The sequence below is a fragment of the Centroberyx affinis genome, unplaced genomic scaffold, assembly GCF_046629955.1.
Source record: "Centroberyx affinis isolate AG114_WGS23_722 - 3 ecotype Tasmania unplaced genomic scaffold, CSIRO-AGI_Caff_v1 ptg005445l_1, whole genome shotgun sequence".
NCBI lineage: Eukaryota > Metazoa > Chordata > Actinopteri > Beryciformes > Berycidae > Centroberyx > Centroberyx affinis.
Genome location: NW_027282725.1, coordinates 415,001 through 440,000, shown reverse-complemented (window position 1 = coordinate 440,000; position 25,000 = coordinate 415,001). Strand labels below are relative to the sequence as shown.

The window sequence follows — 25,000 nt, the reverse complement described above, 5'->3', positions numbered from 1 at the left end:
GGGGACTCAGTGTGCATCAGAGGAGGCTAGTAGCAACATTGTCTATGCAAGAGGAAGCAACGGGGTTTATGGGAAATGCGGTCTTTGACACTAGCTCTAACAATACCACTGATATGAGCCAGAGGCGACCAATCGTCTTGACCATGGTCACATTTTGATTACAGTAATCACACCAAGATATCACAATTAAATAAAAGATAAAGCTGTTTTGATGTTTAAAAATGGTACATATACTCTAACACCTTAATATTGAAAGATTCACACCTATTACTGTCATTATGGTAACTCGAAATTTATATATTCACGTCTGTTCAGTGTCATTACGGTAGCCTACATGCAAGTGCAGCTCAAGGATGATTTTGAGTTGGAGATTTGATGAACATTGGCTGGTCACTTTATATCAGAACCACCATAGTTCACCACAGTTTAAAATGTAACTATCGTGCTTAACCTATCAAAAGCTGCAGCGGTTGTGTGTGTAGGACCCTTCAGCCTCTTTAGAGATATACAGAGTTGTGATTGTATGGGTAAGGTCTTGGAGACAATGTTCATTCTCTTTCATTTAAGTATAGTGTGAATTTTGTAAAGCGGTAAAACAATACTGCAAGGAAACTCTGATATTGCCATGTGTTTCTCATACAGTATAAACACATTAGAGGGATATGGATACAGCTAATTTGCATGTGATTCAACCAGTCTCTTTTTATGCCTGATAGAATTAGAGTTATGTAACAGCTAACATCATGCGAATACCATGAGGAGGAACCCTCGATAGAATTGCGGAGCTTTTCATTTGGTCTTTGAAGATACACACAGCGCGGACACAGATGCTCATATACACTGACACTTATGGGATAACACAGGCCCACATGCATTCACCTTCATTGATACACACAGACTTTTCTCTATTATCTTTCCTCTGCTGGGTTGGAACCAGCCAACCAAAATGTTGGTAGGAAACAACTACTTTGTGCAGCTTTACAGGCAGCCACTTTGGTTACTAAAAATCTTTCTGGCTGTTAAAATTTTGAAAGTGGAACTTGATGTGGCGGGAGGACAAATGTGATAGTTTCTTGCCTTGTTTGTACTCCATGTATCTTATCTTCTCTCTATATGTGTGTATGTGGGTGCGTAGCCTATCTGCCAGCCCTGCCAATCCGATGAACAGCTCGCTGTGTACTAATTAAACATACTATGACACAGCTAATGACTGTGCTTTCACAAAATGACACTTAATTACATTGATGAGGGACAGAAAACAGCCCTAAACTCAAAGAGCTGTGACAGAAGTTCACCTATAATCTAACAACAATACAATAAGTTACTATGTGCTGCTGCCTCTGTTTCACCACAGCCTGTTCCGCTTGTCTGTCTGCCTTCCTGTCTCTCAGTCATTTTATCTGACTCTCTTTACCTCTGTCTGTTTCTCCCTCCCTTTCTCACTGGCTCTGTTTCTGTCTGTCTGTGACTGGCTGTATCTCTCTCTGCCTGCATCCATCTGTTCTGTTTGTCTGACTGTCTCTTGCATGCGCATGCATATGCACATACACATTATTACTGGCCTCACCCCTTACTAATGATACCTTTGGCTTCTGCTCACGGTGCAATTCTTACCATTAGTTGCTATAAACCAAAATAGGAAGTGCAGGAGTGAGACATGGCCCATGGCCCATGGCCCATGACCGGTGTATGATTTCCCTACCCACAGTACTTACTGTATGATGGGAATGGACAAACATAATAGATTTGGGATATTGTTGGCCTCACTTTGAGCATATCATTGTGCCACCCACTCTGCTGTTATATATCAATCTTAACATTACATTAGAGTGCAAACTTCCTCTCATGGCAAACTGTAGGCTGCTCCATTACGTTTCAGAAGTAATTTATGCTAGCAAGGATGACATCTTTGTACATGAATCACTGCTCTACTCTCTGCCTTGTCTGCCTTCTGTCTCTGCCACCAATTCAAAAGCATGCACACTAGAATTAGAATGTAAAGCATTTCTACCAGAGGACTGAGTTTTGCCTCACTTTTACACATGGGGCAGTGGAAGTTGCCTTATAATTAGAGAATCAAGCCTTATGAATGGAAAATCGTTGGTTTGAATTGCTGGACTGGGTGGGAAAATCTAGTCGGCAGAAGTGACACCCTTCCCTCCAACTACTTTTGTGGTGCTCTTGAGGAAGGCACTTAACCTCCCAACTGCTGCCAGTACATATGTACTGTATGTAACCAAATGCTCTCACTATATTGTAATTGTTTTCCTTTTAAATGGTTTTCATCAAGGGACTATATATGTATTGCCTGGTTTGCTTGGTTAAATAAAGTCTGGCTAAAATACACACCCACACAGAGAGAGAGAGAAACAAACAAACCAATCAGTGCAGATTTATGATCATATCCTGACTGTGTGAAAAGACAGTGCAGCAGTCAGGACTGTTATCCCAGTAGGGATCACAATGAGGGCACTCTGGTGTTACACATTATGCCTTCCCCCTATGGTGTTACACATAATGCCTTCCCCCCGCAGCGCTACACATACTGCCTTCTCCCTATGGTGGTGCATTTAAAACCCTCCCCCATTGCCTCTCCACTGCGGGGACTTTCATCGGCCTTAGGGGGGCAATGAGCTTTAACCAGCCTGTGTTTTGTCCAATCGACAGGGGTGTAGCACTAATCACCAGAAACAGGCTGCTATGATCACCAGGAGACTACTAGGAACATGGCTAGAGCAACTGGTGCGTGTGTCGTGTGTGTGTGCGTATGTGTGTTTGTGTGTGAGAGCCTGTCTTTCACGCTTCCACTTTTCCTTGACCTCAGGAGTATTGCAGGATGCAGGATTACTCAGCCAGATAACTCAATTTTTTTTCCACAGTCGACTGGGTAATCCTGCATCTTGAAACTTTCACTTTTCTGTACTCTACCTCCCATACCGAGGACATTAAGCACTAGAAAACAATTCTTAGTGTCTGTTTTATTCTGGAGTACCAGATGGGTGGGCTTTACCACATCAGGGAAATTCAGATAGGATCAGATAAGTTTCCTGTGATTGTCTAAGCTCATTGTTTTGTCCCGTGTGGCAACCGCACACATCTGGCTCATGAGTAAGCCAAAACAAGCCAGAAACAGTACTTGTAAGTGCAATTTGATATGAGTATGCTCTCTTCACAGAGAAAACAGACAAATGAGAAAATTGCCAGGTGGAGAGAGGGAACGAGAGCCTGCCGTGGAAGGAAGGAAAGAAGGAGAAAGAAGAGTGCGAGGAAGTGATGGAGGGCAAGGAGAGGATGGAGGTGTTTGATGACACTGCGGGAGTTTATCGAGCAAAATGACTTTGCTTATCTATTCAATTAAAATGGATTAAGGGATGCAGTGAATGGCAAACTAACCTCGCTCCATTGGCCACACAATTTCCTCACCCTGACTTTCCGTCCCTCTTATGCCCTCCAATGCTCCTTTCCTCTCCACCACGCTCTGCTCCCCCCCCCTTCTCTTCTCCCCTCCTGATCTATGCTCCTCTCTTCTCCTCTCCCTTTCTCTCTTTATGCTTTTGTCACAGTTAATCTGTTATTCCATAAAAGCCACAGCACCATTACTTTGTATTGCCTCTGAGCTACCTACAAGGCTTGCCAACGCCTCTGTGCCGATTCCTCTATTCCATGTAAAGAAGATTAGAAGCGCAGATTGATTCGTCTTTGTCTCCCGCTGTTCCGTGGCGGCCACGGCTATTGGTAACCCGTAGCGACAGCATTGCCGTGGTAACGGTTAGCAGTGGTGACAGCTGGGATTGTGGGAATCAGAGGTGCTGCCGGCATAAAGCTGGCAGCAGGATGCGCGGGTGACACATACCTGGGATGCTGGCATGTGAAGCGTGATGAGTGTGTTCGAGCCACCACATATGGATCATCAACACTAATCAGTAAAGCATAGTCTGGAGAGTTTAATGCTTGCGTGAGACGGAGGAGACGGAGTGAAGACATGTGTCACACCTATCAGGCAGGTACATACTCAGTCGGGCATGCACACACGCAAAGGCTTTCTGTTTTTACACTGCATTTAGCCCAGGACTAACTGCATTGTACAGCCTTTTAAACCCTCTGCTAATTGAGTTCTTGGCCCCATGACAAGTCCCTCTGGGGCATTCTGAAGTGGGCTAACCATCATGTTAACCTCTGGCTAATCTTGTTCTGAGGCAGAGATAGAGGTAATTTTGCAGCGGCATCAACAATATCAACAAAAGATTCAATCGCTAACTCTATTAACAGTAAGAATCCACCATGACAAATACACTAGAGGATCTACTCTGTTGTTTGAAGAGTAAAGCAACAGAGAGAACCATAAACTACTCCTGTGCACAGTAGGGGACAGTGGGAAATGCTGTGTAACCCCAATGGTGTATGTGTGTGTGTGTGTGTGTGTGTGTGTGTGTGTGTGTGTGTGTGAGTGTGTGCGTGTGTGTGTGTTGTTGTGTAGGCGGTCCGCAGGAGTTTCAGACTGATGTATGAAAGATGATACTGATGTTGACTCATTTTGCAGAGGTATTTCTGCTCGTGTGGAGTGACGGGAAAGGTGGGAGAGAGGAAGGTGACGGATAAATAACAGGTTACGAGTCACACTCCAACTCAGGCTGTTGGGAGTACTTGGTATGCGCCGCCTTAGACCACTGAGCCACACAGAACATATTAAACCAGGCACATTCTCTAAAGGTTACCTGGAGGGGAGGAACACCCCGAGGCGATGGGTTAATACCAGTTTTGCTGAAGTGACAAAAAAAACAACATCTTTGGTTTTATTGAACAAGCTTTCCTCTTCCTCAACCAGGCCTGTTTGTGTCAAACAAAAGATCACATAAGGAGTTTTAATTAAAGTGATCTTTGATCAACTACATGGATATTGCATCACCACTCGGCCTTTTGTTGCCAATGGTGATATGTTAGGGCTAGACTTGGGGGTATACTGTAACTGCTACTGGTGCAAGATCCACACTAAATTTTATACAATAGAAATGTAAAATTATGTATTTAATATAATTGGTAAGTGTAAATGTGAGTGTAAACAGTATCTCTGCAGAAATACACAGAAATATCCAAAAAAAATACACATACTAACAGAGCATATTCTCTGCTCATAGATTCCCAACCAAACTCTGTATTTGTAAGATTGTCAATGATCCAAATCTAGAAATCTAAATCAGGACTTTATCCATGTTGACTGTTACCTAGTTGGCTGTCTCTGCAGACTGTAAAATGGTGAGAATTACTACCTTAATGCTAACAGGCATAAATAAAAGTTTGCTCTAGCCTCCAGAGTACCTGGGAGATCCTTGTGTATTTATACTATATATAATCAAGCAGTCATGCCATACAATAACATTAAAAATAGAAGGAGGGACGGGTATGAATGAAGGTAATTGGTATTAAAATAAAGTGGGAAGGATGGAATATGTGAGGGTGTGAAAAAAACAAAATGATTGTGTGTAAGAGTAAGAGAGAGAGAAAGAGAGACGGAGGGAGGGAGAGAAAAGACAAAGAGTCTGGGGGCACGTTCTTCTCCCTTCAGCCGGTCTGTTGGATAAATGGTTATCGACAGGCCTGCTACCCGAAAAGAATTACTGATGGGACTGAACTTTAGTCAGACATGGCACCCGTGTGTGTGTGTGTGTGTGTGTGTGTGTGTGTGTGTGTGTGTGTGTATGTGTGTGTGTGAGACTGTGTGTGTGTAAGTGTATGTGCACATGGGGATGCATGAGCTGGCATGTCTCTGTGCCTGTGAGCATATGAGTGTGTACAGTACATGTAACTGCATATGTGTGAGCGTGTAAGTATGTGTGTGTAAGTATGTGTGTATGTGCGTGTGTGCGTGTGTGTGTGCATGCGTACGTGTGTGTTTGTATGTGTGTGCGTGTGTGTATATGTGTGTGTCTGTCCGGAGCAGCTATAAATGATGCTGAAGATGAATTTGCCAAGCTGTCTCTGTGGTCAACTGTAATCTGAGCTGAGGCAGACCTCCATCTGCCCTGCCACACACACACACACACACACACACACACACACACACACACACACACACACACACACACACACACACACACACAGACACACACAGACACACACCCACACACACGCACACACAGTGTACACCTGAATGGACACAAGACAGAGGTGCAAATGCATGCATACACACGGCCTCACATGAACATAAGCACATTCTCATTCACACACACAAATACACATACTCACAAACACTCAAGTACCCAAATACATGTACACACACACCTGTGACCAAACAGGTGAATGCACACACACAGACAAACACACACACACACACACGGCTGCCGTCCAGTGACAAATTGCTGCGTTAATCATTTTTCTCCACACTTCTCAAAACCACAGACGGCTTTCTTGTAATCTGATCCAAGAAACCGGAAAGCGATATGAATAGCAGCCATGTTGTTGCTGTGTTTTGCTGCTCAGTGTGTCCCATCCCATCTGTGCCTGCCTGGCTGACTGAAAATAACACAAAGCCTATACAGAACACCAGTCCTTATAGCACATAGTTGCCATCTACCTGCGTGGAGACGTACTTTGAATGAGAAGTTCCACTCCAAATCATAAAACAAACAGTAAATATTAATGCTTTGACTGAAAATCTCCACTATATTGCTTGGGGGAGAAATAACATTTAATAATTCCATTCAATTATTAAGGGTTAAAAATAAAATAATTCTTGAGCATTTGATCTTTGCTTTTATTTCAGTGTCTGTTACTGTCATTTTATGAATGCAATAAGCCACTCAAGGCTGTGCTTTGCCTTCATTTTAGAACAGCTAAGAGGGTTTCAACTACACCTCTGAGCTATTCTAAAATCACTGGAAAGGAAAGACTCTCATAGCTTATTGCTTTAAATATGTCCATTTTAAAAAAGAAGTCATAACCTAAAGTTAATCGTTCAATACCTTGAAAATATGGAGTCCCTGGTCTGTTAAAGGGTTCTCATTTTGTCAAGCACGAACTTAAATTACCTGCTACGCTTTCAAAAGTGCCATAATTTGATTCAATTTTGTGCCATTAATTATTTTGTAAGTGTCGTCAATTTTTCAAATGGCAGATCTCTCATTTCGGAATGAAAAGCAATGATGAAAAAATAATGACTTTAAATATATATAATTGTCAAAAAATGGTGTTCATCTGTGTGTTTGTGTGCCAAGATATCTTCAGAGCCTTTTCAGACACAGCAGTGAGAGCACAATAAGCAGGCTCAGTGGGGCTGCGGGACAAAACTATATCTATGACCTTCAACAGAAAACCATTTCTGGGCACGGAGGATGTTGTCGTCTTCTGACTGAAGAGTTACAGTGTCTTTTTTGTCTCAAGGTCTGGCAAGTTATTGGAAAGGATGTGAAAATACATGGATTTTACTTTGGTAAATCATCTTTTAAGACACCTCCTTTGGTATGAATCCCTGGGTAATAAAGCTCTCCTGTTAGTTGCCCCTGACATGCATATTTGACTACTGCTGTTGTTGCTTATTTTTAAAAACAGACGAAGTTACTTGAAAATTTACAACGGCATAACAAAACACACACAGAAAAAAAAGTAGAACTTGGTCAATAACCATTAGTGTTATGTGTGATAAATGAGATTCACAGTCACTAGCAGGAAATAACAATCAAGCGTGTGACGTCCCCATGGATACCTGAGACAGCCAATGCTAAAGCTGTCAGAATATAATACATTTACTACTAATAAGTGCTTAAAATAATACATTTGCCAATAAATGATTAAGAAATATGTCATATAGGGAACTAAAACAGATGCAAAATATTACTTTGACAGGTAGTGTTACACCCACCAAATACCTGATATCATTCTGAATTCCAGTCAGTAGGAATGGCGTACAGTATATAAACCTGAAGCCCTTAGCATTAAAAACACCAATGCCCATGTTTTGAACAAACCTTGGTGAAATCTTCCTTCCCTGAGTTCCCTGCCCTTCACAGATCCCTGCGGCTGACTGGAATTAAACCCATGTCAAGCAAGGTTAAACCTGCCAACAAAAAGATCATGAACGTTGATAGGGACGTCTGATGGGAGATATTATGAAGTTGCCCGAGGAGCTATTTTAAGATATAATTTGATGCACATTTCATGTGAGAAACAGAATAAAGAAAAAGGATATCTGAACTGACAGTCAGTAACCATCATCGATCATTGTTCCTCCTCCTGCATGACTACTCTACAGAATCCCATCAAATTAATTCTCATTTCAGGTACCAAAGAGCAGGTCAATGAATTAGTGGAAAAGAAAAGCCATATAGATGTGGCTGCTTGCAGGATGGGCAAACTCACTAGCAATGCTACCTGTCTTTATGCTTTTTAGCATTACGACAATATTTGTTCTTGGTTTGCTGATAGCAGAGACAGACGGTGTCTAATAAATTAAAAATAAATGATTTAGACTGAGAAAATCTTTGAATGGGGTTTACATGTGGTTTTTATTAGATTTTTTCCCCACCTAGCCTTGCCTAGTCTCCATATGTTTCTGTACCCACTATATGTACATTAGAAAGAAAACTTTGAAGAGGACAACAATAGAAACATTTAGTCTTTACCTTGGAATATGATAGAAGAAATAGATGAAAACAATCTCTGTCACAACCCTGCAGTTCTACCAAGGCACTCGACTTGAGAAGTTCACTGAACAAAAGGAAAAAATTGTGCTACATCCCATGATCAAGTCATGACCTCCCTGATCAAGGCTGCGAAAGATGTTGCTTTTGGTATTAAACATTCTTTTGAGCTTCGATTGGAATTTAATTAACACTGCCAGAAATATAAAGAAGACCTGAAAGACGTCTATGAGGCTCATAAGGACTCAAGATGTTTTTGTGCGCCAACATGTCTAAAATTGCTCTGCATACATACAATCTGTCTTATGGCTTCTTGGGGTGATGATATAAGTAGACAGTTTTTTATAACAGTGTAGAAAGCAGTGGGAAATATTGTTTTCAGTTTAGAAGGTGACAAGAACAATGTGGGTGTTGCACTGGGTGAAAAGAAGCACCGATATAACACTATTGGTAATAGTTAATGGGGGGAAAAGATTTCATTGCCTTGTTCCCAGGGTAACAGGGCTTTAAGATTAATGATATTCTTATTTATCATAACAAAACAAATTCATTACTACCACCGCAATGCAGCAGCACAGCTAAAATATGAGCCTCACAATGCTTATCTCGCTTCATCCTGACAAAAGAAGCCTTAACTAAACTAATATTCCATATCTCACTCTGTGATCTTATGCCGAGTTCAGCTTTCATTAAGCAGTATTTAAAAAAATGACTGTGTACGGATACGAGCACAGTACTGTGTGTGTGTGTGTGTGTCCTCGCATGTGCAATGCATGCATGTTGTGTTTGTGTGTGTCCGTGTGGGAGTGTGTGCATGTGAGTGTGAACCGTCAGTTTTGGTTGGCTGATATCTCGTCCAGATTTAATTTGTGTAAAAAAGTGTTAAGCAGAGCCTTGGGCCTTGAGAGAGACAATCACACAGACTGATGAAGTCAGGCCCAAGCATCCACTGTCAATACACAGTCACTATTCTCTCTATTGTGGGACGCCTCCATTCAGGCAATAATTACACCCGCTACAAAAGACATGAACACTTAGGTTTCTTTCAGAGCTCCGTGGACGTGGGAGTGGGAGTGGATTGAAGTGTGATGTTTTTGTATGTAAGTGTGATTGTATTTTGTATCTGTATGTATGTGTGTGTGTGTGTGTGTGTGTGTGTGTGTGTGTGTGTTTGTGTGGGTAGGTGTGAGTGTGAAAATGAGTGTGTCTACATGTTTGATTGCATACATTGGTGGATAGTTAATATTCATTTTTCTTTGTTTTGTTTTCCTGTTTGCCTATTTGCACGAGTGTGTGTGTTTTAGGGACGTGTGTATAAGTGTTTTTGGAGGTGTGTGTGTGTGTGTGTGTGTGTGTGTGTGTGTGTGTGTGCATCATGGTGGTGTGCGTCCCTGTGTATATGTGTGTGAGTGAGCATTTAGCAATGTGGCATCACTTTTCAATAAGGGGTGCAGTAGCAGCTATTGACCGGCTCTGCTGAAATTAATTTCATAAAGCAAAAACACGTCAATGCGCTCGCCTGCAGGTAAATTGATTCTGAGGACAATATACTGTGGGCTGTGGGGGGGAGGGTGGCGGTAATGAAAGGGAGAGAAAGAGAGAATATCTTGTGTATGTGTGGGTATGTGTGGGTATGTGTGTGTGGGTGCGAGCTCACGTGCAAATGCCATTGTTTCAGAGTGCCGCTAGCCTTATTAAAGGGCTTATTAGAGAGTTCCAAAGGGGCTTCCCTCCCAAATTACTTTGGAGAGACAAACTCTTGACTTTGGGACTAATTGAACTTTATTGCCACTACAGATGCAATTCAATAGAAGGCACAGCATAGGGATGTAGATTGCGGCAAACTTCATCACGCGGAACTTCATTGTGGAACTGGTTCATGTGCTATTTCTCAAGGTGCTGCAGGAAAAAGCAAAACAGCTTGAGCAGTTTCAAAGACTGCAACTATTGTGGTAGGTAGCAATTCACAAGCAAGGCACATTGTCCCTCATACAATATGTGTGCAGTTAGCCCCTGCGTATCTTTGGAAACCTTGGGATCTTGACTAGAATAAAGTTCTGTGGGTTTGAACAAAAGGTGGAAGAGATTAACCCCTCACCACACAATACACACACACACACACACACACACACACACATACACACACACACACACACACACACACACACACCTCGGCTTTGATCTTGTTGTCTCCAAAGCAGAGGTGCTGCAGGTAGGCTGCAGCGTTGGACTGCACCGATGGGAACTGGTGCTGCAGCATCTGGATCACCTCTGGCAGCTCCGGATCCCTCCACCCAAACTCCCTACAGAGAGACAGACAGACAGACAGAGGCACTTTGATTCCTTTTGCTCTTTCACAAAGCATTTAGCTGAAAAAAAACCGACAGATTACTTTAAAGCAGTCCAATAAAATCACACACTCGCCCCCCAACACATCCAGAGCTATACGAGTAAACACACACACTTACACAGTGCACAGAGAGAGACAGATAGATAAAATTACAGAGTGAATGAGAGAGATATTAGAATGTCAAAATCCACTTAGTTCTGTTTTCAGCCAAAGAGCTCTCATCTCATCTGAGAGAGTTCTACAGGCTAAGCAACGCTGTGGTTTAGAAATGATGCATATCACATACACAGAATGCTCAATTTGCCAAAACACCGTCATTTCCACCCATCGCAGGTAAAGGAAATGAGAAATGGTGGAGAAGATGAGGCGTCAAACAGAGGGCATCCATAAACATTTTTACAATGGGTGGAGGAAAGATCTGGGTCAAACAGTATTTGACAGTAATGTTTTATTCTACCTATAGTACCAGATGGGTGGGGTTTACCATGAAGGACAACACAATGGGTCCCTGAAAGTCTCAAAAGTCTTTGAAAGTAATAATCAGAGTTGTATTTTTATATCAATAAATGTCAATTTTGTGACTCTCTATCGCCAAGTGATTTATCCTATACCCGGTTTATGAAAGCTTTTACATTAGCTGCTCGAAACACCCAGAGTCTGGTAAGTCTTTCCTGAGAAAAATCCTCTGCCACACAGGAAGAGATGAATTTTACATTTCCAGCAGCAGCAGGAGTGGTTTGTGCAGTGCAAAAACACCACAGCAAGGACCATTGAGCACCAAAAATGCCAGCAAAATAAAAATGCGGATATCTCAGATTACCACCTTGAAGGTCAAGTGAGTTTACTTTTACACTTGTTTTGTATGCCAGACACCATCTGGATTGACCTGATACGGTAAAACGCAATACAAGCAGGTTAAAATAAATAGTACAAGTTTCACCACAACTACAAATTGACCCAGGTGTGGAAAGAGTATTGGCTGAGCTGAGAAAGCGAGGGAAGAAAAAGTTTGGGCCGATTGCACAGCACAGCACAACTGCAGCTTGCACACTGTCTGCAGTGTGAGTGGTGTGAGTTATGTTCCATACTTTCTACCATTAAGAGTTTACACTCCTCTGAGCACACTGGACAAAGTGAAATAAATGTTTTGTCCCTTGGTAATACCCAGGAAATGGTCTCCTTTATTGTATTATCCCCTGCTGATAATTGTTTTGCTACGGTCCCCCAAATGAGGAAATTACCAGTGTAGGAGTGTGCGAGTGCATGTGGGTGACTGTGTGTGTGTGTGTGTGTGCGTGCGTGTGCGTGTGCGTGTGTGTGTCTCAACAATCTACTGTAATACTTTCTCTACCGACCGTTCTGTAAACGGTTTCTGTGGTCCCCTCTCTCTCGTTCTATGCTTTCGGAAAACACTCTGTCGACTCTCAATGTGATCCGAAGAAAACCTATGTTGAATTTTTGCACCTCAAATCGATTGCGGTGTTTGAGGATTGATTTTGTTGTTTCTGCCTTCATGCCCGCTCATGTTCCATGCCAAAACACGACTGACGGTAATCCCCGTCAAGTCATCGTGAAAACCGTCAATTTGTTTTGCCTTCAACATCAGAAAGTGGCAAATATGGGACAATTGACCTGCCTGAGAAGGGGGGATTGATGGGTTAGAGGATTGCGCGTGTGTGTGTGCATGTGTGTGTTTGAAGTTTCTGCACCAGAAAACCAAGCCGTGACGCCACGCTCTCATCTCGGTCGGATCAAGCGAACCCAGACTAAACATCTGTGAAAAGCAGTGTTCACATTTGCAGGGAGTAAACATGGCTCTCAAAGATAAACTAAGCTCCAACATGGACGGCTCTTTATCTGCCGAATGATAAGTGTTCATTCAGCCAGAAAGCAGGACAGAGGGAGGGAGGTAGAGGAGAGATAGAGGCAGGGAGGAAGAGGAAGGGATTCCCAAGGCATTTAGGGGATTTAGGAGGATAGACCCTCAAACAACGTTCCTTAAATCACACAGCTAGATACCATCGGGGCATTTTGTTTGTGTGTGTGTGTGTGTGTGGCAAGATTAAGATAGGACCATGATTGGTGTTTATGTGGATATGATTGCCTGCGTGCGTATCTGCCTGTGTGTGTGAGTTTTTGTTTGTGTGAGTGCGTGTGCACGCGCACTTGATTCATCTGTGTGTGTGTGATCGTACTTGAATGTATGTGTGATTGCATTTGCCTGTGTGCATCTATGCACTTGTCGGTGTGGATGTGAATGTGCACGCTTGTGTGTGTGTGTGTGTGTGTGTATGTGTGCGTGCATGCCTGTGTGTGCACGTTTTTGTGTGCGTGTCTGTAGCCTATATGCGATGTGTGGGCTTGTGTGTGTGAGTGTGTGTGTGTGTGCCTGTCACCCATCCCCTGCAGCCTCCCAGCTCTGTCAGTGTAGTTAATAGAAAGCAGAGTGATCTGCTGATAAGATAAGCATCATGGCTCCCCATTAATTAAAAACCCCTAGCAGGGAGAGAGAGAGAGAGAGAGAGAGAGAGAGAGAGAGAGAGAGAGAGAGAGAGAGAGAGAGAGAAAGACTGAGAGAGAGGGGGAGAAAGCAAGAAAAATAGGGTGGAAACCAGAGCAATAGAGGGCGACTACGGCAACAACAACAAGCGAGAGATGAGATAGGAGAGGGAAAAATAAAAAAGTGATAGAGAAAGCGGAAAACAGCCCTCAGATGAGATGCCAGTCATGTCAACACAGGTGCTAATGAGAGCTGCAGCCTGGTAGACACACCGCCAGGCGTCAGACCAACAATGAGAAGCAGCGGGACGCAAACAGAGAGAAATACAGCCCTCGAAAGAGAAAACTGATCAAAGACACCGTGCCAACAAAACTGCAGGGTTCACATTAAATACCCACACAGCCTTTGAGGAACGCGCAACACAATACGCTGCCACTTGTGCGCCATATTCTTTAATGTCGCTTTGTTATTTTATGCCTTGTGTGGTAATAAATTGCCACACCTAACAATTTGCTGCCTTTTTTTTAAACTTGAGATACATGTTCTATACGCAGCGCACCGGTGGGTATGAGAATATACCAGCCGGTTCCTGGTTACATGGGTTACGTTGCCATTTCTTGCGGCGCATGGAGGCGTGATGCAGCGCAAAAAATGCTTTGAGTGGAAACGCCGGGTATGGCAAGGGAGCATTCTGATGTATTGGGAATACAGGCTGGTGGCAAGGGGGTTGTGGGGGAGGAAGACTGGGGCAGGGAGACAGAGTGATATAACTGGGACAGAGGAACAGACTGCTGTGTGATGGTGGGGCTTTGATGCAGGCACACACACACACACACACACACAGAGAAGGGAAACAAAACGCGATAGATGATAGAGTACAACACATGAAAATACAAGGATTATCAAAGGATTTCTTTCTTTTCACAAGACTTCTCCTCATCTTTCTCTCTCTCTAGGCCTCATGAGACAGCTGAACCTGGATCTAGAGCAATCGCAATGTGACCACTGACATACACACACACACACACACACACACATATGCACACACATGCTATAGACAGTACATGTAGTGAGAAAACAGTGCGCATCCAATATAAGCAACCACTGAGGACACACACACACACACACACACACATACACAGTCATACTCTGTGTTTAACAATGCTGATTTTCACACAGATTGGCTGATTGTTGCTGTGTTTAATTCCAATTCCCCTGCCTTGGCGATGGGGCCGGGTTGGTGGTGGTGGTGGTGGGGGGGGGACATGAGTGACATGAATATATCATCCTTTTGATATATCATTCATTGTCATGTTCCCTGTTACCCTGAACTCCCTAAACTGCATTTAATGCTCAATAATACAGACTGTGTCGCAAAGGCAAAGATAACTGCCGATGGATGAATAATGTAACAGGGAATGTGCCAACTAGACAACAACTACACTGCTAAAAAAAGATGAGTGCCATTGGGTTATAAAGTTAAGTGCCTCAGGTTCATGGCACAGTCAAACTAACTGCATAGAGAGGCAGTTGAGTGGAATGGCCTTGGATATACTTGCAATGAATCATGCTTTTTATATCTGTCACCAGTGAAAAAATGGCTAGGTCCAGGTGTGAAAAACAGTCTTTAACTTGTAGTTTTTCTCACAAGGTGTTAAAAGCAGAGCCTGTTGTATTGAGAATAAGAAATAGCACCAGGGCTGCACAATTAATTTTATATAAATGTATATTGTGATTAGCTTTCATAATTCATATTTGTAGAATTCAGCAGTCAATGTATTTTATTTCCTGTAGAATGCCCACTGAACTGTAGTAGTCAAGATGTTTATATAATATACTAAAAGTGCCATGATCGTGACAATCATGATCGTGAGAAATAATCGGGATTAGCATTTTAGCCATAATCATGTACTCCTATATAACACACTCTATAAAATGCCTCAGTGTGCAGCAGGGTGGTGCAGTGAGTATTCAAACCGCCCTTCAGCTGCAGTATTGGAGTTCCAGCCCCATTTAACAAGCATCCACCCTGCTGAAGTGCTCTTGAGCAACAGACTGAACCCCTACCAGGAGTGTTACTCTGTAGCCGACCCTGACCTCTGACCTCCCTGCAGAGGGGGGGAGAGAAAAGAGAACTTCCCTGCTGGGATCAATAAGATATCACATCACATTACATTAATTCACAGCAGAAAAATTGTACAGGTAGAGTAGTTTCTAGGGAGCTAACAATCTCATAATAGTCATACCTGATTCATAATGCATTGCTGTGCATGCATTTTTCTGACCTCATTATAATCTTATGATGCCTCGCAATCCAAGTAAAGTGTAGGCATTGTAAGGCATCATAAGCACACTGTAAGTGCATTATAAGTCCATTATATTCACATCAGCATATGATGTATGATAATACACAGAATGTCCTAAAAATCTAGGGTGCATCATTTATGATACCTCCCAGCTCCACATCCCATCCATCAGCATCAGCGAGGCCCACAATGCATCTGGACTGACAGCTCCACACAGGAAGCCTGTCCCGCTGGCCTTAATCTGATTGGACAAGGCCTGTCATGTCTGTTAACTGATTGGAGGGTCAGGACTGGACAGACTGGCAGTGTGCATACCAAAGCAGATGCTAATTAGGATCCTAACATCAATCTTCATCAGTGTGTGTGGGAGAGAGAGAGCAAGAGAGACAGGGGGACAGAGAGAGAGAGAGAGAGAGAGAGAGAGAGAGAGAGAGAAAAGAGAGGGAGAGAAAGAGAGGGAGAGAGAGAGAGAAAGAGAGCAAGAAAATACAGGCATAGAAAGAATGAATGAGAAAGAGAGATGAGCGGTATGAGAAAGATAAAAAAAAAACAGACAAATGAGACAGAAAGAGCAAGACAGAGAAATGAGAGAGAGAGAGAGAAAGAGTGAGAGAGAGAGAGAGAGAGAGAGGGAGAGAGAGAAAGAGAGCAAGAAAATACAGGCATAGAAAGAATGAATGAGAAAGAAAGATGAGCGGTATGAGAAAGATAAAAAACAGACAAATGAGACAGAAAGAGCAAGACAGAGGAATGAGAGAGAAAGAGAGAGAGTGAGAGAAACAGAGAGAGAGAGAGAGTGAGAGAAGGAGAGAGAGAGAGAGATGCAATTTAGGTAATTTACTGCCTTGGTGATCAAATTTCTCCTCTTACTCGGGAGAAGCTGTGCTAAATGAGAGCTTGACTTTGACGGAGGGGTAAATGGCGCACTTTTCAAATATTGGCTATTAAATCATTCTAGCAGTCCACACTCACCTCATCCCTCTCTCTCTCGCTCTCACTCACTTTCTCTTTCTGTCTCTCACTTCCTGCATCCTCTCTCCCTTTCCCTCTCTCGCTCATGCACACCTTCTCTGCCCCTTCCACTCTTTCTTTCGCTTATATCATCTCTCAACCCCTTGCCATTTGGTCTTTTCTCTTTTCACCCTCACTACTTTCCCCCTTGCTTTATACTTTTGTCCCTCTGTCTATAAAGTAGATGTCAGGAATCTTAAGGAAAGAGAGTGAGTGTGTGTGTGTCTATCTTGTATATATGCATGTGTGCTTTTGCATAGTGCTTCTGTCTACAATCGGTGTGCTGTTCATGTGCATGTGTGTATACATATACTGTATAGGTGGGCCTTGGCATGCATCAATCAGTGTGTGTGTGTGTGTGTGTGTAAAAAGCTCGTCCAAGCTTACTCATGTGGAGTCTATTAGTGAAGTGATCTCCCAAGGTAAAGTCAATATGAAGACAGAGACTACAGCAATTATAGAGATAAACAGCAGTCAGGCTATACTGAATGAGATGCAGGAGAAGATGCAAGTAAACATTGACTCCAAACTCAGAGCAGGGTTTCTTTAATTAAAAGTGTAACTTAATTAAGATGCTATCCAGGAAAATAGCCAGCGCTGTTGATCTGTCACGCTGACGAATGTTTGAATGAAAAGTTCAAGCTCCTTGTTGCGTTGCGACCGGGCCGGTGGAATTCATCTCCGTACGGCTGAGATAAATGTCCTGACTTTTACAACACATCAGCTTCAGTGCAACGCTGAATGGTTATGGGGGAGGTGCTGGTGGATATGAGCTGTGTTTGAAATGATTTCTTCCCTCCCAAGGACAAAGAGTGGAAGTTTAAAGAGAGAAGACTGGGAAGTGTCCTGAATTATCTTCCCCGCTCCCTGGATGGTGAATATAGAGTCTAGAGGGACACACAGTCAAGAATTGGGTAAAGTGTGCACGCACACACACACACACACACACACACACACACACACACACACACATGCACACACGCATTTACTGGAGCACATGGACAGCGCATGTTTATTTGTGCACATGTTCATGGTTATGTGTATGTATGTGTGTTGGCATTTTTTGTGTATATTAGCATGTGACTATACTGAACTAACATCCCATATCTCATTTTGTGATTTTCTGTTGTCTTGGCCTTGACTGGCATTGTGTTTCTTGTATGTTCTCAGGTCATGTTTATTATTTGCTGCTGTTTACATCAGCTGCCCATCTTGCTCCTTTTGCAGGGAGCTGTTCAGTTTTGCAGCCATTATGTGTTGTTTGGTGTCTAAGTATATTTACACGCCCATGAATGTACTAGAGCTATTCCATTCCATCATGCTGTAATGAAAGCAGTTTCCTCCAGCCATGTTCGTGTGGAACAAAAGTTTCTCTTCTCTTCTGTTCAACAATGTATATGTGTGTGGGTGTGTGTGTGTGTCTGCACAGAGCTCAGTCGAGGCTGACAGTACGAAACAGAAATCCCAGCCACAGCAAAGGAGATCAATGGAAGGTAGGGGGGAGAGACGGGGTGAGGCATGTCATGGCTGGATAGACAAATGGACAGATAGAGACGGATGGATGGAGAGAGGGATAAAATCCATCCGGAAAAAAAGAGTGGACCAAAATAAATAAAAATTAAAAAAAATCAGTGTTGAGTCAGCTGCAATGAAAACACCTTGTCTTCTCTCCTCCTCCCCTCTATATTGCTCCCCAGACACTGATGGGCAAATGACACGGACTCTCGCAGAACCTCTCTCGTCTCTCTCTCTCTCTCTCTCTCCAGGCGAATGAAGAGGTGAGTAGGCAGGATTATCTCCACGCTGAACATAAGGCAGCGAGAGAGAGGAAAAGAGAAAAAAATGAGAGGGCATGGACGAGAGTGTCGCAAGCAAGAACGCCTGAGAGAAAGAATAATGTATGGGACGGATGCGAGACGAGTAGATGGTCGTTTTCTCCTCTCCAGCTCATCCCCCCAACATGAGCAGCTTGCTGGAGCCGCGTGCCGCCTCCTCTCTCTTATCCTTTCCATCCCTCTTTCTGTCTGGACATACCTCCATTTCTCTCTCTCTCTCTCTCTCTCCCTCCCTCTCTCTCTCCGCCTGAGATGAGTCTGGAGTGTTTCCACCGGGAGCCCACACAGCAACCACACAGACGAGGAGAAAAATCAATAAGCCTTCTCTATGGCATCTTCCAACAGGGGATAGAAGCTCAGGAGGTTGAATAAAAAGCGAACAAAAGACGGAGTGAGAAGAAAGAGAGGTTCTGAATGAGACTGAGAAACAGTGAATGGGATGGAGATAGAGGTGACGGCTGGGGAAATTGTAAATTGTAGTGAAAAATATATGTCACAGGCAAGCCCAAACCGAACCAGCACACTCCTAATACATTTTGTTTCCCTGTACAGTACTGGCTTTTTGTAAGAGGCCAAAGGGTGGCAGTACAACTTAGAAGACTTTTTGTAAGAGGCCAACCAAAAATGCCATAGATGATTAGAAAGAAGAAAGAAATATTTGCGGACTTTGATCAGGCATTCATCATAGTGAAGACTAAGTAAGGTTACCATTATAAATGAGAAGCTATTCATGCTGACTGGTAAAATGAAATAAAAACATGCTTTTTTCACACTATCAAATGAAAATGCCCAACATTTCTTTGATGAGGGTCAAAAGTCTGTGTGCCTTCTCTCATCTGTTTTCGAGTTCTTAAATGAGTAAAAATCCTTTTCTAGCTCTTAACATTGCGATTGCATAGTATCGAGGGTGGAAGAGTGCACTTCAACCGGCAAGACTTGTGCAAGTCTTGAATGAGTAGGAGGAGTGATTATGCAAAAAAAAAAAAAACCGTCAAATCCGAAAGGAGTACTCACGGAGAAAAGGGGGATATGGTACCGTTTTTCTTTGAGTACTCCTTTGGATTTGATTGTGTTCTTTCATTGTATTATTGTCCCTTGAACCACTCTATCATTCAAATATTTAAATATTTCCACTTGCAGCAGTTCATGAATGTTGGCTTATTCTACTCTTTGCCCTTATTGTAATTTGCTCTGGATAAGTGGGTCTACTTGGAAAATTAAAATGTAGAAACGTCATTTTTGAGAGAGGCAGGTGCAGGAGGGGCTGGGTGAGGGCGAACATTAGTGTGCAGGGCCATGGAGCGATTTGCCAGGGTAAGGAAAACACAAACGCCTGCACTGGTCCTCGCAATTAGCTGAACACACAGAATGGGGAGGCCTAATCGAATAGGGCATTAAGCTGACAGACAGGTGTTCATTTTATACACACACACACACACACACATACATACACAGCATATTGGATATGTGTACACACGTTGCAAATAAGCACAGGCACGCACACACACAAATATTCAAGAAAACGCACATACATAGGTAAACACATCCGCCCAAATTACATAAACACACACACATTTGCACACCAGCAGCCGCTACACGCCCTTACATATGCATTGCAGGCAAGAGCACAAACATCCACATATAAACACACTCCCACAAACAAACTCGTACACTCTCTCTTTCTCACACACACACATAACGGGCAAAAATACACACATATTCACACAGCTATTATCCCACATTTGCTGATCGGTAATTTCCAGCCCGGTGGCACTATTCCCCCGTCTCACAGTGCAATTACTGGATGTTTACACAGCCGAACAATAGGCCGATGAAACATACACTCAGTCAAACATTCATTAGGCGGGCCAATAGAGGCTGAGGTGACCTAGACCATTACAATGTATCACACACCACCCTCATTAAGATTGAACTGTGTACTGTGCTGTGTCCAAAGCAGGAAAAAGGCATAATCTGGTATCCTCAGAACATCTATCCCACAGAAAAAAACATTTTGTAACAGTGTGTAAAAGTACAATAAGAGATACAGTGTAATAAATGATGCAGTTTCAAGTGGACTTTATCCCGCTGCCAGCCTCATTAAGAGTGACTTCTGTACTCTACTTTGTGTAATGTGGGAGCAAAGCCAAAATTTGCTATTATATGCCACCGCAAGTAGGCGGTCTATTCATTTTCAATAAGAGTTTGGCACAGGAGAGAAGTTGGCTGATTATGACAATGGTTCTCATTACTTACCTGTCTGACAACAAGGAAAAGTGTATTGAAGGGCAATTGGCTGTCAACAGACAACTTTACTTTATGCCCCACCTATTAATGCAGTAATACTGGTGCTGGTGTGAACCCAGGCTTTTCGGTTGGAGGACAGACTCCTCCTAACAATGCCGCTCTCATGCCTAACCTTGTTTGCTGGACGGTCTGACTTAAACTCTTGTTTCACCACATTATGTGTTACACATAATAGTTGGAAAAAGCAATTACACTAGGATAATCAAGATGGACCGAGTACTAGTACTAGTAGTAGTCAGTAGCACATTGTGCCTTAACACGTCACAGAGGAAAATGTTGGTACCCAGATTTTATGTAGAGTTGTACCAGATTTCTTAGAGTTTCCAGTGAATTTTTGCAGAGGTTGATGAGAAAACTGACATCAGTGAACCACCATCAGCAGAACGCCCTGCGACAACATCTGACAAGATTAAGGAGAACCACTTCAACTTCACCCATGATACAACACAAGTGAGCAAATTGACCAATCAAATCCCTATCCACTAGCCACTCAGCCAATCAAAGCGCAAACTGGAGATTAGGCCGGTGGATGAATGAGAGCATGCTGGGAAATTACTGTCCCATTGTCTCTTGATTTGCAGGCTGAGATGCAATCACGTCAACGAGTCTGCTCTGGCCCCAGAATGACAAACAAGAAAGGTGAGCTATTTTTACCGGGATGATGCTAATGAGGATGTTACTTTCTGCATGTACGTGTGTGTATGTGTGCGTGTGAGACCAACAAAGGCATCATCACTCTTCACCTCTAATGAGGGTGTCACAGAGTGTCTCACCTTCATTGTGTGTCTGTGTGTGTGTGTGCGCATCACGCAACAACAAATTATCCGGAATCATTCCGCCATGTGAATATCATAGTGATAAGGTCAAGCTGGATATTAGCTCTGTGTGTGTGAGTGTGTGTGTGTGTGTGTGTGTGTGTGTGTGTAATCCATCACACACACACACACACACACACTTCTCCCCACTGGCAGATCCCCATTACAGATCCAGACATTTGCTATAGAGGTCAGAGACCTGCCCTGACATTAAACAAGAGATGACTTGCCAAACACACACACACACACACACACACACACACACACACACACACACACACACACACACACACACTGAATCCTCTCTGTGTCTTTATCTCTCTCCCTGTCTCTTTTCCCTCTCACACACCTGTACACACTCCATGAAACCTTCAAACAGCACACACACACACACACACACACACACAGGGACAATTCACTTCAACACTCAGTCTAACCACTTGCACAAATGTCCCTCTTTCTATCTCTCTCAACTTATTTTTCTTTTTCTTTCTCCCTCCTCCCTTGTGCATCTTTCCCTCCCCTTTTCTCTCACTCTCCCCTTCTCGCTCCCTTTCTTTTTAAGTGCACTCTCTGCTGTGTGGAGGAGAGGGGCATAGAGGATGTCTGCGCATTCAATTCCAGCACTAAAACACCAGAGAGGGCAGGATAAGTGGAGGCCAAGGCGACAAGCTTCACAGCTCTCAATAAAAGCAATGGATGGATAAAAGATGAGAGGGAGGAAGAGAGGAGAGAGAGAGAGAAGATTTGACGTTTCCAGTGTGCTAGAGAGTAATGGGCAGACACACACTGACGCACATACACAGACACACACACACACACACGAACAGTTGTCATCCGTCTGAGCTATGATTGCTCTGATCTCACCATTACCCTGAGAGTTTTTTCCCACTTTTGTGTGTGTGTGTGTGTGTGTGTGTGTGTGTAAGACTTATCCCATATAAAACTATCCCTGACAGCTTCCATTTGGAGTTCAGACACAGAGATACTGGACCTTTTTCAAACTCCTCCTCCATCTACCTGCTTCTCCTCTGAATGCCGGTCAGTACTGGGTCAAACAGTCTAACTTTTAATGGTTTGCTGTAGCCTACTTCTGTGCCACATGGGGAATGGTCGCTACATAGGACAGCACAATGAGTGCCAGAAAGTTAAGATAATCACCGCAAAGTATTTGAAAGTCAACCGAGTGTACTTTTCTGTGATGCATGGTGCTACGTGCAGCAGTTTTAAACAATATATCATTGTCAGATATGTTGTGATACCTTGGTATAATTATCGTAAACAAGTAAGACCATGGTCGAGTCGGTTGGTATTTTCTTTCTCATTCCAGCAGTGTTGTTAGTGCTAGTGTTTCTCCAAATTAAGACCATGTTTCCCATAAACCTTTGTTCCTTCCAGTCGCACAGAAGATGTTGCTACTTGTCACCACTCCGCCTTGTTGCTTTGCTCAGAGGTTTTGCTTTAGTGAAGAGGATTAATATGTTGTTTTTTTCCAAATGCCTTTCACTCGTTCCATCATCTGCCATTGCAAGAAACAGTGAAAGCTCTAGCTCAGTTTGCACTAGAAGAACAGTGGTCCTCTTCCTGTTTTGTGCCGTAAAGCAGCACGGCAGATTTCCTGTGAAATCTGACCTGGTGGCACATCATGTAAAATGTACTGTAGAGGCTGATAAAGGTTGGCAATCTTCTAGCCAGTGGTCTTGCTTGTTTACAGCAATTATGCTAATGTCTCAAAATGAATGTGGTAATAATTTAGCAAATTTAAAATGCTACTCGTAGCACCTTTAACAACCGATCTGTCACTAATTTGCTCCACTGCAGCAAACCTCACCCGCCTGGTACACCAAGCAGGTTAAAAAGAACACTAAGTTCTTTGCAATTTTGCAATTTCTTTGCTATTTCTACCCAGGTCTACGTATTCTGAGTACCTGTGGGGAAAAAATAAATAGGATCTAACCTCATGTGAATGGATTTCAATCTAACCAGTAGAATATTTGCAAGAGTGAAATATACTGACTGGGGCAAAACTAATTGGAAATATACATCATGCTCGCACCCCACAGCCTAATCTGCAATTTATATGCTTTTAATTGCATGTAGTAACATGTATAGAAATTTCTCCAACTTGAATCTCTCATATTTGCACAGTATGTAGTGTTGGCCATTATCAAAGTCTCCTCAGCTTGTATCGATTCTGGATTAGTTCTGTATTTGGTGATGGCCATTGTAGTCTCTCTATCCTCTTTTAGTACAGTATACAGTGGTAGCAAGTTTAGAAGTCTCCCCAAGATGTATTAACCCAGTTTGAATACAGTACACAGCAGTAGCCAGTGCAGAGGTAAAGTCTCCCCGACCTGCACCTAACCCGTCTCATTATAAAATGTTTCCTGTTGTAGAAGTCCTGGATTAGTGCTGTGTACAATGGCAGCCATTGCAGTGAAGTCTTTCCCAACTGCATCAACCTAACCTGTCCATTTTACAGTTCAACTTGAGGTGACTAGATTCTCCTAGGGTAACGGGTTTGGGTATGTTAATATCTCAGTATTACCGAGTGTGTGTGTGTGTGTGTGTGTGTGTGTGTGTGTGTGTGTGTGTGTGTGTGTGTGTGTGTGTGTGTGTGTGTGTGTGTGCGCGCGTGTGTGCAATCACTGAGCTGAGACAAGAGGGAGGAAAAACTAATAAACCAGTGATTAGCTTCTGCACCTGCTATTCTCATTAGATCACACCGGGGCAATAATAACAGCACAGAGGACTGGGGGAGGTACTGTACTCTCTAGATGCTGCATGACACGACAACCAACATGCTGACAACGATGACGACTATGATGATGATGATATTAATAGATAATAATGAATTAATGATTACGATAATGATGATCTTGACACGGTTTATGCTGCAGCTGCTGATGATAATCATTGTGATAGGTTTGTGACAGGTTTTTGAGAAACAAAACTAAAATCTATGATGATGTTGTTGATTATGATGATGATGATGATGGTATTTTACTGGTAGGAGGTCAGGGTGCATGACAACAGATACACATGATGATGAGGAGGAATAAGAGACGGTGCAGGACAATGATGATCATGATCATGATGTGTGTGTGTGTGTGACGTCTCAAACACACTAACAGTAACAGTGGATGAACTATCTAAAAAAAAAGTCCAACCACATTTGAACATTGTGACATTTCTCAATGTGCACCATACAGCTGTACACCTGCTTGAGCACCAAAACACACA

General features: G+C 43.0%; 1 protein-coding gene across 1 annotated transcript in view; it reads right to left on the bottom strand.

The window, feature by feature from the left end:
- The window catches only part of ctnnd2a (catenin (cadherin-associated protein), delta 2a), a 241,785-nt gene that overhangs the window by 76,659 nt on the left and 140,126 nt on the right, over positions 1-25,000 (bottom strand). The window contains exon 14 of the mRNA XM_071546768.1: positions 10,804-10,936. Within this exon, the coding sequence (XP_071402869.1) occupies positions 10,804-10,936 (133 nt within the window). The remainder of the gene's footprint in view (positions 1-10,803; positions 10,937-25,000) is intronic.